This window comes from Pyrus communis, chromosome 13 (assembly GCF_963583255.1).
Source record: "Pyrus communis chromosome 13, drPyrComm1.1, whole genome shotgun sequence".
Lineage (NCBI taxonomy): Eukaryota > Viridiplantae > Streptophyta > Magnoliopsida > Rosales > Rosaceae > Pyrus > Pyrus communis.
This window is the reverse complement of record NC_084815.1, coordinates 6,651,206-6,668,856: the sequence shown is the minus strand read 5'-3', so window position 1 is coordinate 6,668,856 and position 17,651 is coordinate 6,651,206. Positions and strand designations below refer to the sequence as shown.

At 39.5% G+C, this 17,651-nt stretch overlaps 2 protein-coding genes and 1 pseudogene across 3 annotated transcripts; all 3 read left to right on the top strand.

Annotated features, from left to right (window-relative positions):
• The first annotated feature begins 359 nt into the window (after positions 1-359).
• Positions 360-4,084, top strand: LOC137713186 (glycerol-3-phosphate dehydrogenase [NAD(+)] GPDHC1, cytosolic). 2 transcript variants are annotated; one of them, XM_068452453.1, is made up of 6 exons: positions 360-635; positions 1,116-1,773; positions 1,941-2,162; positions 2,840-3,087; positions 3,488-3,627; positions 3,752-4,083. In XM_068452453.1, the coding sequence occupies exons 2-6, from the start codon at positions 1,116-1,118 to the stop codon at positions 3,909-3,911; spliced, it is 1,428 nt and encodes a 475-aa protein (XP_068308554.1). In that variant the 5' UTR covers positions 360-635; the 3' UTR covers positions 3,912-4,083. The 2 variants fall into 2 exon arrangements, with proteins under 2 accessions (XP_068308554.1, XP_068308555.1); XM_068452454.1 differs by lacking the exon at positions 360-635 and adding an exon at positions 860-974 and having other exon boundaries at positions 3,752-4,084.
• Positions 4,085-11,126: 7,042 nt separating this feature from the next.
• Positions 11,127-12,368, top strand: LOC137712153 (increased DNA methylation 2-like; annotated as a pseudogene).
• Positions 12,369-13,799: 1,431 nt separating this feature from the next.
• LOC137713874 (B3 domain-containing protein At2g24670-like) lies at positions 13,800-15,818 on the top strand. The gene has a single exon (XM_068453227.1). The coding sequence runs from the start codon at positions 13,854-13,856 to the stop codon at positions 14,997-14,999; it is 1,146 nt and encodes a 381-aa protein (XP_068309328.1). The 5' UTR covers positions 13,800-13,853; the 3' UTR covers positions 15,000-15,818.
• The last annotated feature ends 1,833 nt before the right edge of the window (positions 15,819-17,651 follow it).

Here is a 17,651-nt window from a genome sequence, read left to right as displayed (position 1 = left end):
AAAAAGAAAAAAAGGGAAGTGTCAGCATGTGGATTTTATGTGTATTGGTTAAATAATCTGGACTCTTATTTTCACACTTGAGTTTAGTTCATCTTTTGCTACAAATATTATGGGAACTATTATTAACACTTTAAAAGTCTCATTCTACGTTCTTCACAAATGTAGTTTTCTTACTAATTATAGAAAATTTGGAGTTCAAAATGAGATTTTTGAAGTATTAATAACAATTCCTAATATTATATGTTACAAAGGGGTTTTAGCACCTGTGAACAAACACCGACCAAAATTATCCAATATTAATGCCCGTTGGGGAAGTTGGCAGAATCTAAAACCCATTAATGACTTTGGCACCCAACTCAACCTCAACTGCACCCATTAATGCCTTTTATGGCTTTTTTTGTTCCTCCTCAGCCTTCCTTCTCTGTTGTCACGCTTTCTCCCTTCAATGATTCAGAGCTTCTTCATGTTAGTTACATTTTTGTCACCTCCATCGCACTTTTTGGTGTCTTTCCGTCCGGCTTCAATTTTCCAGCATTATATCCACCGCCAGTGTGGGCGGGTCTCTGAGCTGACAGGAATTTGAGTGAACAACCCAACACAACTTTGACCAAGAAAGCTTTGTAATTTCCGGCAAGGTTGGTATTTTTTTGTTGATTTTTTCTTTTTCTTGTTGTTTAATTTCTGAGCTTTCACAAAGTGTTTTTCAAGTTTATGGTTGGTAGATGAACAACTTCAGGCGGAGATAACAATATAATTTGAATAGTTGGGTTTTTTTTTTTTGGCATACTCTTTGGAACTCTTAAATAAAAAGGAAGAGACTTGCATTGCATGCATAGGATGAAATCCTGTCCTTTTTCTTGTTTGTACCGGATTTGTTTACCAACAAATCTTGATTGGTGGGTCGTAAAATCTGATTAAAAATATCATACATTTCAATATTGTGTATTGGGAGAGCGATCATATAAATATAAAAGGTGAATTGTTCTTAAATTCTGACTTGGTTAGAAACTTTCAAGATCAGTTGGAATTATAGAAAAACCTGCATAAGCAAGTAGTTTGCGAATTTTTTCAGTTTTGTGTGTTATTGTTGATGGTCTTATTTTGCTTGGATTTAGATGGTGGGGAGCATTGAAGCTATGGATCGTAATTTGTACTCGAACGGGTCTGTTCACAACTTTAATGCATTGGAGGAGAAGCTTGATGAGCTCCGGAGCCGCCTTGGAAAGGCTAATGGTGACCCTTTGAGAATTGTTGGTGTCGGGGCGGGTGCTTGGGGCAGTGTTTTTGCTGCTGTGTTGCAAGATAGCTATGGTCAATTTCGAGACAAGGTTCAAATAAGGATATGGAGAAGACCCGGAAGAGCTGTTGATAGAGCCACGGCTGAACATATTTTTGAAGTGATCAATTCGAGGGAAGATGTGTTGAGGAGGTTGATCAGGCGATGTGCATATTTGAAATATGTGGAGGCAAGGCTTGGGGATCGAACACTTTATGCCGATGAGATTTTGAAAGATGGGTTTTGTTTGAACATGGTTGAGACGCCGCTGTGCCCCTTGAAGGTTGTGACTAGTTTGCAGGAGGCTGTTTGGGATGCTGATATTGTGGTGAATGGCTTGCCATCAACGGAAACAAAAGATGTGTTTGAAGAGATTAGTAATTATTGGAATGAAAGAATCACAGATCCTATTATCATCTCTTTGGCAAAAGGTATCGAGGCCGCACTTGAGCCTCTCCCGCATATCATAACTCCCACGCAAATGATTCATCAAGCAAGTATGTTTCTCTTCTTTTAATTTTACTGTGAACCTTCAGTATGTTGGGTTTTAACTTTAAAGTTCAATTAGAAACATGCTGCTGAAGTGAGTAAAGCTAAAGCAACCGTAGTTTATTGTTATTGCCACATCTCAATTTCTGTTCATTCTTTTCTATATGACTCGCAGCCGGTGTACCTATAGAGAACATACTTTATCTGGGTGGCCCAAACATTGCCTCAGAAATCTACAACAAAGAATATGCTAATGCTCGAATATGCGGAGCTGAAAAGTGGAGAAAACCTCTCGCGAAGTTCTTAAGGCAACCCCATTTTATTGTCTGGGACAATAGTGATCTTGTTACACATGAAGTCATGGGTGGCTTAAAGAATGTCTATGCCATTGGAGCAGGTAAATCTGAAGTTCATTCTGACAGACATATCTCATATGATAAGGGTGGACTCCAGTTAAAAGAAATGAACTTTTAGGTGTTCAAGAATTTAATTACAAGGAACAACTTCGGATACCAATCATCTTGATTTCCGATGTCCTTTTTCATAAACATGAAAAAGGAATACAGTGAATGAGAAATCAAGTTTTCTGCTTGGTTGTTGTTGTTCACCTTCATTTAAGTACTAGTAATTTTTGTTCCGCTTCATTAAATTTCTAAGCTACATGCACCTGATACCGTGTTAATGAGGACAGATTTGAAGAGAAGTATTTGATGCTTTTATATGATTTAGAGTACTGTTTTTACGAAGACACTACTCTTTAATTCTGTCCTCAAGGTATCAGATGTATGAAGCTCCGAACCATGCTAAGAGGGATACGTTTTCATTAAAATCAGAGGCTATCCTGTTCCCTTATTTACGAGCTGACATTACTGTTTCAAATGGAATAATTCACAACTGACTGTTCAAGAACTGTCACAAAATTCCTGCCCGGACAAACTTGAAATTTGTTGTATACGAACTGTAGTTTCCCGGCATTGCTTAGGGAAGCTTCTCAGAAGAATGGAAAACCAATTCAGTTCTATAGCTATAAATATTGGATGATGTAATGGCCATTTTTCCTTTTAATTTTCTCAGGGATGGTAGCAGCCCTCACAAAGGAGAGTGCTACCAGCAAATCCGTATACTTTGCACATTGTACCTCAGAGATGATATTTATCACTCATTTGTTGACGGAAGAGCCCGAGAAACTTGCAGGGCCTTTGTTGGCCGACACATATGTAACCCTGTTGAAAGGTCGCAATGCGTGGTATGGGCAAATGTTAGCCAAAGGGGAACTAAACCGGGATATGGGTGAAAACATCAGTGGCAAAGGAATGATTCAGGTATTAGTTGTTATTTACTTTGGTTTTCAATCCCTTACAAGATATATTCATTTCAATTCACAATTATACCTCAGTAATTAATTTAAAAGAGAAATGATTGACTGGTAAAAGTATGTGCAATCAAGTAAACATTTTAGTTATCCAATCATCAGACAAGGCACATCTAAATAAAGATTGAAGATGTGTGACATTGTATAAGTGTAAGAAGAATGTGTGAAGAATATGATTACTCCTCCATAACAGCACTAGCAAGGATATGGTCCCGCTAAAACGTGCCCTTGTCATTCCATTGAGGATTTTTTTTGTTTCTAGGGGTGTCCAGCTAAAACGTGCCCTTGTAATCCATTTCTTCTAACTTGTTACCCATCTATATATAATGCTCTGACCCCTTTGCTTCTAGGGTGTCTCTGCAGTTAAAGCATTTTATGAACTTCTCAGTCAGTCGAGCCTAAATGTGTTGCATCCTGAAGAAAACAAGCCTGTTGCTCCTGTAGAGCTCTGCCCCATCTTGAAGACGCTATATAAAATACTGATAACACGGTAATTTCCCGTAAACTTATAATTCGAAAGATCATATTTAGTACGACCTGAATCATGTTTGGCATTACTTTGTATAATTGGAATGTATATCAATTCTTTGCCATGTGTATTGTTTTATCCCCAGGAAGCAATCATCGCAAGCTATTCTTCAAGCGTTGAGGGATGAAAACTTGAACGATCCCAGGGAACGCATTGAGATTGCACACAGCCATGTCTTCTATAGGCCTTCCCTCCTCGGACAGCCTTTGACTAGTTTCCGACTGCAAGATAAAGTGGTGATATAAGGGTTTAAAACTATTTGTGATTTGTGTGAAATGTGCATTATCTTTGGATCGAGAAATTAGTCATTAAAGGAAATATGTACCCATCTGGCACCGCTTGTATTTGGTTAATCTTAGTAATAAAACACCCTATCGATTCTGTTCAAACAATCATTTGTCCTGTTTCACAATTTTTAGGTGATCTGATCTAGCAATTTAATTCAATTTCCATGATTCCGGAATGGCTGGAGACCAATTGGGTTTAATAATTCCTGGGTTTTATTTCGATAATTTGTTTACTTGGTTAAAAACAAGTTGCTTTTGCTGCGGTTCGGTGAAAAGTTAAGGAAATTGTTGTGATGGTTTTGCATGTGAAAACATGATAAGTGTTTGATGAATTGTGTATATGCAACTCTGTATATCTTGCCGCTCTTCCTGCACCGGCTTAGCCTGAAATGAAATGCTGCTTTGGGATCTGCATGTAGGTTTCTTCATTCTTTATATATGATGTAGAAATTCACTGTCAGGTTTTTCACTGATGCTTTTCAGAAGCCACTCAAACAAATGCATGTTGAATCCGGTGTCCTTTTATCGTTTCCTTTCTTTCGTTTCTCAATCAGATTTCCCTTTTCCCTCGCAATATTAGCGGTTAGAAGACAATCTATGTAATCTATATGTGAATTCTGTTAATCATGGTCTTCTATGCTTACTACATTGTCATTTCTTGGGCTTCATCTGCTTTGTGTGTGTGAGAAATAGAGAGAATCTTCAAGAACAACTGTTTGTTAAGAGTATGCTTATGGTGAGTTGAGAAAAAGGGATTTGCTTGCTTGTAGTAACTTTTCAAATGTCTCATACAGCGTTCTTCTGTGTAAGTGGGTTGGTTGCGGGCTATGCAGAGAAAGAATGAGAGCCAAACCACGCGTGGAAGGATTGGTTGGTGTGGAACAAGGATGCCACCATATTCATTTGTTTCACAAAGAAATAAAACTTAAAATATTTTTTTCACTGTCGGAGTAATTGCTTGCTTATATGATCCTAATACATTTGAACTTGTTGCAAAATTCTAAATTTTAATCTCCAGCAGTGATGGATGGCTGATCTCAGGTGACGGGAATCCTGCCACAGGGTTAGAATTTATGTTGGAACCCCCAGTCCCACATCGGACAGAGGGAGAAGAGAAGAGTGTTTTAAATAGAAATACCCCTCTCTAATTAACATCGAGGCCTTTTGTGATAAAACCCCACACCTGAGGATTGTGCAAGTGGTTAAGTGGGGACAGTATCGGTGTTGTTGGAGTGGGCCCTCGGCCCATCGACCTGAAAATTTCCACTTGGTATCAGAGCAGGCATCCCTCTGAAGCCTGTCTTTGAATATCTTACGTTGTGATTTCTCTTCAGCAAAACTATGGCTGATGAGCATTCGGAGGAAGAGAGCATCATTGCTTCTCCTTCCACTCACATCTCTGAAATGGATATCAATCCAAATCAACGACTCAGTTCAGTGTTACTGAATGAGTTCAACTATTTACCGTGGGCAAGAGCGGTTAGTCTCGCACTAGGTGGAAGATCCAAACTGGGTTTCATCGATGGCAGCTTTCCTGCTCCTGGAGTCACTTCTCCTGAATATGGAGGGTGGCTTTGCAAAGATCAGCTGGTCATGTCATTGCTTCTCCTTCCACTCACATCTCTGAAATGGATATCAATCCAAATCAACGACTCAGTTCAGTGTTACTGAATGAGTTCAACTATTTACCGTGGGCAAGAGCGGTTAGTCTCGCACTAGGTGGAAGATCCAAACTGGGTTTCATCGATGGCAGCTTTCCTGCTCCTGGAGTCACTTCTCCTGAATATGGAGGGTGGCTTTGCAAAGATCAGCTGGTCATGTCATGGCTGCTTAATTCCATGGAAAGGAAGATTGCTGAGATCTTCAGCTATTCTGAGTCGTCACTCACTCTCTGGACAACAGTGAAGGAGATGTATGGTAATCAAAATAATTCTGCCCGTATTTTTCAACTCAAGAAGGATATCTCCAGCGTTCAACAAGAAGGTAAAACCTTTGTTCAACATCTTGGCTCTCTAAGAAGCATGTGGAATGAGCTGGATGTCTATAGACCTCACACCACTGATCCCACGGTGCTTCTTAAAAGAACTGAAGAAGATAAGATATTTCAATTGCTGTCTAGTCTGAGCTCAGACTATGAGGATTTGAGAAGCCATATCCTCATGAATCCTGAGCTACCATCCTTCACTAGCATTTTTGCAACCATCCAACGTGAGGAAGTAAGAAGAAAAGTCATGAACAATGGTACAAAAACCATTGTGACTGAAGCTAGGGCGTATCTGACAAATGAAAAAAGATACAAAGGAAAAAATCCCCATCTAAAGTGCCTACACTGTGACAACATCGGGCATGTGAGAGATAAGTGCTGGATTCTCCATCTAGAACTTAAGCCAGATTTCATGAAGGACAAAACCACGCAGAAGACAAGTCGAGCACATCCTCGTGCCAACACCTCATCATCTTCATCTTTCAACAGTTCTGATCCATACAAACAGTTCACTGCAAATCCTGCTACTCTTATAAATGAGTTCGCAGCCTATCTCCATCAAAAGAAGGGTAGGGAAGATCGTGCTGCTGAACATGAAGATGGAAGTACCTCGGCATTGCTTGGCAAGTTTGCTGGTTTCCTGGCTGATGCTGATCGCTTACCTCAACAAGGCATGAAAGGTATCATGAATGCTTTCAAAACTGCTCTTAAAATGAATGAATTGCATGATTTTTGGGTTGTAGATTCAGGTGCCACAGATCACATGACTAATCAAGTGTCAAAATTGCATAAATTCGAGAAACTTCATAAACCATCACATGTGTCTGTAGCTAATGGTGAAGGTGCTAGGATTGTAGGCAAGGGAAAAATTCACTTGATATCTGATCAAATAGAGTCCATGGCCTTATACGTGCCTTCGTTTCCATTCCAACTTCTCTCAGTAGGAAAAATCACAAATTCCTTAAACTGCTTAGCCATTTTTTCACCAGAAAATGTCATTTTTCAGGATCTTGTCACCAAGAGGAAGATTGGTGAGGGATTTTACCTAGATGGTCTCTATTACATCTCGAAAAGCTCTCCCAGTGGATTACAAACAAAGTCTATACCCGTACATGTCTCCATTCAAGACCAGTTTTTGTGGCACCAGCGATTAGCACACCCATCTCAACATGTTTTGTCCACATTGTTTCCAGATTTAGACAAAGAACAAATTCATTGTGAAACTTGCCTCATGTCAAAGGCAACAAAGCTACCCCTTCATTCATCTTTGTCTAGAGTTTTTCATTTTTTTGAACTTGTACACTCGGATGTATGGGGACCAACTAGTGAGTCTTTTGATGGTTACAAATATTTCATAACCTTTGTTGATGACTATTCAAGAGCAACTTGGTTATATTTGTTAAAATCAAAGAGTGAAGTGATGGAAGTGTTTAAAGACTTTCATAGTCTTGTTAAAAATCATTTTTCCTCTCAAATCAAAACTCTAAGGTCTGATAATGGCACCGAATACATGTCCCAAGTCATGACTCAATATTTGAGCAACAATGGCATCATGCATCAAACTAGTTGTGTTGGCACACCTCAACAAAATGGTATTGCCGAGAGAAAAAATCGAGATCTCCTTGAAAAAACTAGGTCATTGATGTTTCAAATGAATGTACCTAAACGTTTTTGGTCTCAAAGTGTTATGGCAGCCACTTACCTGATCAACAGGTTACCTAGCAGGGTTTTGGGGTTCAAATCACCAATGGAAATTGTAAAGAACAGGAAAATAGACCTGTCACACCTTAAAGTCTTTGGATGCATTTGTTTTGTCCATGTTCAGTCCTTACATCGAGACAAACTTGACCCGAGAGCAACCAAATGCATTTTCCTTGGTTACTCATCCACACAAAAGGGATACAAATGTTACAATCCACAACTTAAGAGGTTAATTGTTTCCAAGGATGTCAGATTTCATGAAACTAACCCTTATTACAGCCAAGCTCTGGATAGTTCAAGTGAGGGGGAGAATTACTTGGATTTGTTTCCATTGCCAAGAACTGAAATCCTTGCCACTGAAGTACCTGATGCAATAGGGCATGTTCATCACACAAATATCCCTACTGAAAATGACAACCAAGCCTCAAGTAATGATACCAACAATTCTGAATCAATCCACAGTATTGCTCCTGAGGAATCATCCGACGAGTTGCGATCGACTGCACCTCGACGCAGTCCTACTCGTGAAAGACATCCTCCAGCAAGACTGCAAGACTTTGTCACTTACAAACCAAGACATCCACTGTCCCACTACGTATCCTATCACAAAATGTCTCCTAAACACACTGCTTTCCTGTGTACTATATCTGAGCATGTTGAGCCTCAGTCATTCCAAGAAGCAAATCAATCACCAGTTTGGCAGCAAGCCATGCAAGATGAACTGCATGCCCTTGATCAACACAAAACCTGGAGCATTGAGACACTGCCTAAGGGAAAGAAGACAGTAGGTTGCAGGTGGATATACAAGGTTAAATTCAACTCAGATGGATCCATAGAAAGACACAAGGCAAGATTAGTGGCTCGTGGCTTTACTCAAACATTTGATGTGGACTACAAAGAAACATTCGCCCCTGTTGCAAAGATGAACTCTGTAAGAGTACTCCTTTCAGTTGCTGTTAACAAAAGATGGCCTATGTTTCAAATGGACGTAAAGAACGTCTTCTTACATGGTGAGCTTGAAGAAGAAGGCTTCATGAGGTTACCCCCAGGCCATCCTCAAAGTCATGAACCTGATCTTGTGTGCAAATTGCACAAATCAATTTATGGTCTTAAACAGTCACCAAGAGCTTGGTATGCCAAGCTAAGTTCAGTCCTCACAACGGTTGGTTTTAAAAGAAGCAATGCAGACTCTTCATTGTTCGTACGCACGGGCACTGCTGGGAAACTGGTCGTTCTTGTCTATGTCGATGATTTAATCATCACAGGAGACAACATGGATGAAATAACTAAGCTCAAGCATTCACTGCAACAACGTTTTGCCATCAAAGATCTTGGCATACTTAGATATTTTCTTGGCATCGAAATGGCTACCTCTCCCAAGGGTTTCTTTCTCAGCCAACGGAAATATGTTCTTGACCTTCTCAAGGAAGCAAACATGAGTGATGCTAAACCTGTCAATACACCCCTTGACACGAAACTCAAACTTAGCTTGGAAGGGCAACCACTGCCCAACATCAGCTATTATCAGCGTCTTGTGGGTAAGCTGATCTACTTGACTATTACAAGGCCTGACATAGCCTATTCAGTAAGCATTGCTAGCCAATTTATGCACTCTCCCACCATGGAGCATTTTAATCTTGTCAAGAGACTACTTCGGTATCTCAAAGGTTCAATAGGTCGTGGCATCATCATGAAAAAGAATGAGAGCACTGAGATCACAGGTTATTGTGATGCTGATTGGGCTGGCAACTCTATTGATCGTAAGTCTACAACGGGGTATTGCACATTTGTGGGAGGCAATCTTGTTACCTGGAAAAGTAAAAAGCAAGCTGTAGTTGCTCGATCCAGCACTGAGGCTGAATATCGCGCCATGGCATCTACTGCCTGTGAACTAATATGGCTGAAAGGTTTGCTGTGCGACTTAGGTGTCTCTACTACTCAGTCCATGTCTCTTTTCTGTGATAACCAAGCGGCAATGCACATTGCGTCCAACCCCGTCTTCCACGAGAGAACCAAGCACATCGAAGTTGATTGTCACTATGTCCGTGCACAGATACAATCACAGGTCATCAAAACTCATTTTGTCAAGAGCTACGATCAACTCGCAGACCTATTCACTAAACCTTTAGCATCACCTCAGTTTCAGCGGCTTCTCGGCAAGCTTGGATCCATCAACCTCCTGGATCCAGCTTGAGGGGGAGTATTGAAAGTCCTCTGGGTATATTGTATATTATCTGTGTAATAGGGTTTGTGTCAACCCTAGTAGTGCTTTATCTAGTTGTATAAGTGTCTTATCTGGTTGGCAGCTCCTTAATTCAAGGAGCTTAATTATGTATAAGAGTCTTATCTTGTTGGCAGCTGGTTGGCAATTGGTTGGCAGCTTCTTAATTCAAGGAGCTTAATTATATTTCCTATGCCGACTTCTCAGCTTGATTCAAGGAAGTTCTAGGTTAGAGTCTTGAGTGTTGAGTGTAGTTTGCAACTCACTCAAACTCCTCTATATATTTGTATCATGTTTCTGTTCTTGGACAATAACAAAAATACAAAATACACAAACTTCAAAAGTTAACAATGGCATTTGCTGATAGTAATTTTTCCGGATATGAAATTTATCAAGTTAAGTTGTGGAGGTGGTTCTTCATATCCAAGTCCTACTTTCACTAAGGAAGGCTTGAGGCAGCTCTTGATTTACTCGATAAACTCGAGAAAGTGGGACAAAAGAGATGTAATACACGAGTTTTCCATGCAGCCTAACTTTTGTAATTTAGTGGAAATTTTCAGGTCGACGGGCCGAGGGCCCACTCCAACAACACCGATACTGTCCCCACTTAACCACCTGCACAATCCTCAGGTGTGGGGTTTTATCACAAAAGGCCTCGATGTTAATTAGAGAGGGGTATTTCTATTTAAAACACTCTTCTCTTCTCCCTCTGTCCGATGTGGGACTGGGGGTTCCAACACTCCCCCGCACGTGAGACCCCACTTATGGGTCACACGTGAATTTCCACACATCGACAACCACGTGGAGCCATGTCGGGACTCACCCAATCACGCGGGGCCAATGGGGACCTACCCAATCACGTGGCAGTACGGGCCCGTCCCCTGGCTCTGATACCATGTTAACTTTTGAAGTTTGTGTATTTTGTATTTTTGTTATTGTCCAGGAACAGAAACATGATACAAATATATAGAGGAGTTTGAGTGAGTTGCAAACTACACTCAACACTTAAGACTCTAACCTAGAACTTCCTTGAATCAAGCTGAGAAGTCGGCATAGGAAATATAATTAAGCTCCTTGAATTAAGGAGCTGCCAACCAGCTGCCAAACAGCTGCCAACAAGATAAGACTCTTATACATAATTAAGCTCCTTGAATTAAGGAGCTGCCAACCAGATAAGACACTTATACAACTAGATAAAGCACTACTAGGGTTGACACAAACCCTATTACACAGATAATATACAATATACCCAGAAGACTTTCAATAATTTAACAACTTGCAAAGCAGGATGGCGAATGATGATCAGAGCTTTCTCTTGTACTTCATTATTGGTACCTACTTTGGGCCCGATCTTAAAGGTGAGCGGCCGCCAAAGTCAGTGTTGCAGATAAGAGCTGAGCGACTTCTACCATATACTATTGAGCAACTAGGTGTCTCCCACCTGGAACTGGCGGAGGTAGAGCAGGTGTACTATTATGTTCTTCGAAAGGCTGGCCAATCTGTCATTGTTAAATTACCCTTGTTACGCCAGTTCTTCCATGGTAACCTCCTTACCCGTAGAGAAGACCCGACAGCCAATCACCCTCAGTTTCCCAATCTCTTTCCTCTCCTACTCTGTCTCCATTTACAGTTCAATAACAAAGATGATATCTTTGAGAACATTGTATTTATTCATAACCCAGAAATATATTATGTTAAGCCAAAGGATATTGAACAATTTAAGAGGCTTACTGGGCTGGAGGATTTTCTTCTGGACAGAGATGCTGCAAGGCTGCATACTGTTCATGATGGAAGTGTTTAACATAATGTGTCGAAGCAAGAGCCGAAGTCCAATGGTGAGTCACCTCCCGCTAGTTCTTGCCAATCCATTTAGAGGATCTCATGGAATTGAAGGATCCTTTGAAAGTTGAAACCTATGCATGTTAAGGCACCTATCAGTACTGTTCCAGATAGTTGTACTCCTATGCTGCATTGTTATAGATCCCCGCAGATGAATAAAAATGACTCTGGTCCTGTGGAGAAACTTGATCGTGCTATGATTTTTCTTGACTGGGAGTGCGGCAATGGCGAAGGTGAGACCAACAATAGGGCTCATTGACATTGGAGAATGTGACGACTCCTACCTGTTTCGTGTATCTCTTCCTGGAGTGAGAAGAGATGAAAGTAAGTTTCTCTATACAATCACCTGTATTGCCCCTTGATACTACCCCTTTATAAGAATCAAATGATGCAGACTGATGATTTCGTTTTCCACCGCCGGGGAATTCAGCTGTGAATTGTTGAAAATGAGGGCCAAGTATTGATAAGAGGAATGACAGTAACGGGCGAGAAGATGGTCTACAGGTACTCTCAGATGTTTGAAATGCAAACAAAGAATCTTTGCCCTTCAGGGCAGTTTTCTATCTCATTTCAGCTACCTGGTCCAGTTAATCCTCAGTAGTTTTTTGGTAATTTTGGGACGGATGGAATTCTGGAGGTAATTGTGATGAAACGAAATGATGTCAAGTAGTAAGTAGGCTTAGCTAAAATTTAGTCAGCCAATGTGTATTTGTTAGGAACACTGACATAAGTTCTATTCTTGCCAAATTCCACTGCGTGATATTGTCGTTGAATTGATGCATGGTGAAGGTCAAATTACAAGATGAACGTTTCACATGCATGCCTGGAAAATGTTACTGTTGGAGGGAAAATGTTACTTTTGATACTGATTTGCTGCAGAAAAAGCTTGCAGCTGCTGCTACTGGTGGTGGATATACATACTGCTAAGCAAAGTCTGTGATGTGCAATCGACTGATGTGGTAATCAATCTAAACCCAATTTGTTATAATTGAGTGAACTATTAATACCATATCGGTATCTGAGCGTTGGTCACTATCGGTTCCATGCCGTGTTACCATCACGCACAATAATTTTTCGTGGCATATGGCTGCCAACGACAAGTACGCTTATGGTGGGTATATGCCAATTGAGCTCCATACACGACCTACTATCCCATCGGTTGAGCTATCTTCATACTTGTTTTTATATGTATGATTATGTCACTTAGTACTACGGTTTAGTGATATTCCTTTTCACTTGTAAGTAAGAGATCTTAGGTTCGATTCTCGGCAAATGTAAATTTGAAACACATTATTGCTAGCCTATTGTGAGATTAAACTCATCCTCTCTCCCTTTAGACCAACTCCAATGGTGGGTTAAAAGCCAAATTACCCCCTAAATTTCCCCCCAAACCCACTCCAACCTAAGGGGAAATTTTGGTCTAAATGCTAAATGCTAAACCAATGCCAAATTCCCCTCAAAATTTAGTCTAGAAATCGGAGTGGACTCTACCTAATATTTATCGGAATTTAAATTTTTTAGATTAAAATGTTCATAAAATTAATTTACAATAGTCTACATATTTTTTTTTTTTTTAAATTTAATTTAACAAAAAAAAAAGCCTAAGTTCATTCTTTAATAATTCCAGGCTAACATTTTAGGCTAGAATGGTTGGAGCAGAAAAATAGTTTCTAGGCTAAAAGCTAAATTTTTCGGGCTAAAAAATTTAGCTTTTAGCCCAACCATTAGAGATGATCTTAGTGTAGCCCAATCATTTATTAAAAAAAAAAAAAAACAAAAGTATGATTATTTGCAAAAATCTAACGATGTTTTAATTTAATACTACAAAGTTCTTTTTGGTAATTATAATACTGTTACATATTAATTACCGATTTTGTGGTTTTGTGGTTAGCATACACTATACTAAATGATAGTGAGTAAAAATGCTCTCCCGATTTTTTGGGGCACTGTGGGTATCCTGTGCATCAAAATTCAGAGAGCCATTTTCAACGGGTCAATTAGATATTTGACCCGAATCGGCACTCATTCCCTAGTTTTGGGAACTAATTAGCTTGAAGCCCAAGCTCTCTCTCTCTCTATCGCGCTCAGACAGAGAAGGAAAAGGGTTCCAAAACCCTGAAACCCCTTTTCAGTTCTTGGTCATTTTGTTACGTCGATGGCTTCTCCACTCGCTTCTTTCAATCTCTCAAGAAAAAGAGCAGAAGAAGAGAAGATGATTGTGGGGTTTCTGACGATGGAGGACTTCAAAGGCATGGACTTTAATGACGATTTTCATCGTTCTTTGTCCTCCATCGATCGTCTGTGCGAGGTTCTTTGCGTTCGTATTCGAAAAAACGAGCAAGAGAAACAACTGAAGGATGGCTTTGCCGGAAAAAGGATCAAACCCTCAAGTTCAACACCAACAGATGTTGCTTCTTCTTCTTGTTCAAATGCTGCCCCTTTTCAGCTCCCTGGCATACTGCCGCAGGGCAAATATTTCAATCTGGGTTTTGATCATAAGAAGCAACTGAAGAACGAGATCCGACAGCCCAGTTTCAATTCCAATTGGGCGCTGCAGGGTAACCCTAAGAAACCAAGGTCAAAATCTAGTTTTGGGCAAAACCCTGCTACCGCTACTGCTACTCATGAATATGATGATCTGAAGAGTAATATTGATTCGAAGTTGAAAAGAAAATATGATGGTGATGAAGATTGGTCTGCTTCCGAGAAGAAGACGAAGACGAAGAAGAGGGTGTACACCAAGAACAACAAGACTAGTTATCTCTGTCCTCCGCCTGATTTGCCGGAAGAATACAAGAAATTGATCATCGGCAAGATGAACGGGACAGAGTTGACACTGCTCGTACAGAAGAAGTTGTACCCCACTGACGTCAACCCCAACCATAACAGGTTGTCTTTGCCTCCGCTTCAAGTCTTGTCCGGCAGCTTCCTCACATCTAATGAGATTGAAACCCTTAATCCGAAGCACAGTCGGAGAAGTCGTGATCTGGGTTTCCTTAATATTCCATTTATCGATCCAAGTCTCAAGCTTAAAGAAAAGAAAGGGATCAACTTGAGCCTGTGGACGCTGTCAAACTCAAACAGAAAATCCTATGTGTTGAAAACTAGTTGGGGTAAGGTTGTTAAGAAGAACAAGCTGGTTGCTGGTGATGTAATCCAGGTTTGGTCATTCAGGGCTAATGGCAATCAACTTCACTTGGCAATTGTTTTGGTTCAAAGAGCGACGGAATGCAGCAATCAGAGTGGAGGGAGCAGCCATGTTTTTTGTGGTGATCATGGATTTGAGTGGGGTGGAATGTAGCACAAGTGCAAGTACTGATGAAGTTGTGGACACCTACAGTGATCGTTCATTTGTCACACGAGTGAAGATGATGTTTTAAGGCTCGACTGTAATTATGGTCGTTCCACAATTTCAGTTTGTAGAGTTTATATTTTTACGAGCTTTTTTTATAGTTCAGGCTTGATTTGTTTGCAATTGTAAATGCTTAATCAGCCTTAGCCATGTTTGTTGTCGATGAGTCAACTGTTCAATGTTGCAAGCATGTGCATAAACTCTGTGCATGTAATTTTTTGATGAAATATAATCATATTTTTGTAAATCGTTATAAATATGATCTTTCCTTTTGTTGCTCAGTTTTATAATATTGATTTCTAAGCTTGATTTTATGAACCGATTCAGAATAACTACATCAGTTAATACTTATTTGCAAATGCTGGTCTGCAGGGTCAATGCTGCAGTTGTTGCCTGTTATTAGGTTATTTGGTTTTGGGTCATGACTGACAGTTTTATGTACTGCTCTGCTCTGCGGCTGCTAGAGATGAGAAGAATTTGTCAAAATGTTAGGTGTTCTGGCGGCGGAGGAAGGTTAAAGGTATCACTAGTTTTCTGTTTTCACATATTGGCATCCTCGTCATGTTTCATCACTTAAGCCTGTGGCGGCCCTTTGTTAATTTCTTTGTTCTATGGGTGTTGGAGGCCTACTGTATCCAATGTATGTCAATTGTCATATGAAGAGCACCTTGTTCTTCTTCAGTGCAGGTGTAGGTCTTCTGTTTTCGTGCAATCAAATTATTTCAAATTTTTCACCAATGCGAAAACTGGAATTCTCCTCCTGTGAATGTGATGCATAATGTTTGTTCAAATAGGTGTTATGCTCAGACACTTGACACAAAAGAGACTTAACAGATGAGGTTTTGTTCAGACAAGATATATGAATGTTAGCATCGAACATTCAGCTATGCCAGTTCAGATGGCTAATATGGACGATGATTGCCGCCGAGGGTGTTTATGTTGATGCAATAAATGTGAGGGAGAATAGGTAACACTTACATTATTCATATACATCTATATAATAAATTGCCTCAATCGGTCGGTGTTTAAACTACTTCCCAATCGTTTGCTTCTGACACCGAATTTCCCGGGTTTTACAATGGAGTAATATTTTAAACATCTTGCGTGAAGTTAGTTGCAAGAGCATCTGTCGAGTATTTTCTTGTCACATAGAGAGATACAGAGGGAGATACACACACATTCCGAAATATTACTGCAGTCATGCTACATTGTATGAGTTTCACCTGCTCATATTTCTTTGGGAAATATTTTTGCATAAGAGCCTTCAGTATCTCTTGTATATTCTCTGCAGGTTCTCTCCGCGTAAGTAACTGAACCGCGATATTGTTCATATCTTTACTTTTCAAACTCCTTATTGAAGTGTCGATGCAAGCAATCTTTGCTCTCAATGCACTACAACATATTTCGGACCATTCTTCATGCTCAGCCCAGGCTAGTTCACTTTGAAGAGACATCAAATCTTTTCAAGTTCATCAATTTCAGTATCTGCCTTTTTTTATCAATATCTTCAACACATGTACGCGCCATTTCTCATCTTCCGCTTCTTCTAACAGATCTATGTATAACCATGAGAAAAAGAAAAAAGAAAAAAAAATGCGCGAATATTAAAGTACAAACAGACATGATGAGGAACAATGACTCGAATGAAGAAGAAACGAGATGTATTACACCACGACCATAACCAAAGTTGAAGTCACACTGCCATCCTGATTCGACGCCGTAACTCCCAGGTGCAACTGAAATGCAAGTATCCAATTACAGTTCAGTAGAATAAGGATAATATTTCTACAACCAAATATCTCTGATAAGATCTATAACAATGTAGTTTTGAATGTTGGTTGTAAAAACTAGCTAGCCAGCATGGTGTAAGAGAGGTTTGGTGAGCTGATGAACCCGAAACATCCCAATAAACATATGGTGAACTCCAAAAATCCCAAGAATCAGCCATGAATTGCAAGAGTATGCTCACCACCCCTTCCAATGCTTGCCACGTGTAATCCACACTAACCCTAGTTAAGTCTAATTTTTTTAATTTTTTTCTGCTCTAATTAATAGGAGAGAGAATCCTACTTTTACTCAATTACTTCCATATTTATTCTTTCTTCTTTTTATATTTTATTAGACCATCTCCAAAGGAGATTTCAAATCCTAAGTAGAATGTCATGTAATTAAATTTGAAGGTAAGAGCAAGCTCCAAACGGATTGACATACGAGTTTTTATATGTCAAATTTGACATATGAAAAAAAAAATTAATAAAAAAGGCTTGAAAACTTTGAGTTTTAATCAAAAGGACAAAAAAGTGTTGTAAGTAAATAATATCAGGAGTGACTTTTTAAAGTAAAAATGTCATTTTCGTTAAAAGTGAATAGTATTGTTTCGTTAAAACTCCCTATGAAAAAAATGTGATGTCAAATAATTTTTAGTTATTTTATTGTATGGGTTCCATTAATGTTATAGACCTTGAAAATTTATTTTAATTGATTTTTTTTAAAATAGATCCTATAAATAACATTTATAACAAAAAAACACATCAGTTGGAAAAAGAGGAAATCTGACATTGCCGCGTCAATCATCAAATTAACATTTGAAATTTATTATCT

Excerpts from the sequence above, each read along its gene's own strand:
- LOC137713186 (XM_068452454.1), top strand. The coding sequence starts at position 1,116 with ATGGTGGGGAGCATTGAAGCTATGGATCGTAATTTGTACTCGAACGGG. Across the intron at positions 2,163-2,839 it reads TGTCTATGCCATTGGAGCAG|GGATGGTAGCAGCCCTCACA; the intron begins GTAAATCTGAAG and ends TAATTTTCTCAG. Across the intron at positions 3,628-3,751 it reads TATAAAATACTGATAACACG|GAAGCAATCATCGCAAGCTA; the intron begins GTAATTTCCCGT and ends TTTTATCCCCAG.
- LOC137713874 (XM_068453227.1), top strand. The coding sequence starts at position 13,854 with ATGGCTTCTCCACTCGCTTCTTTCAATCTCTCAAGAAAAAGAGCAGAA.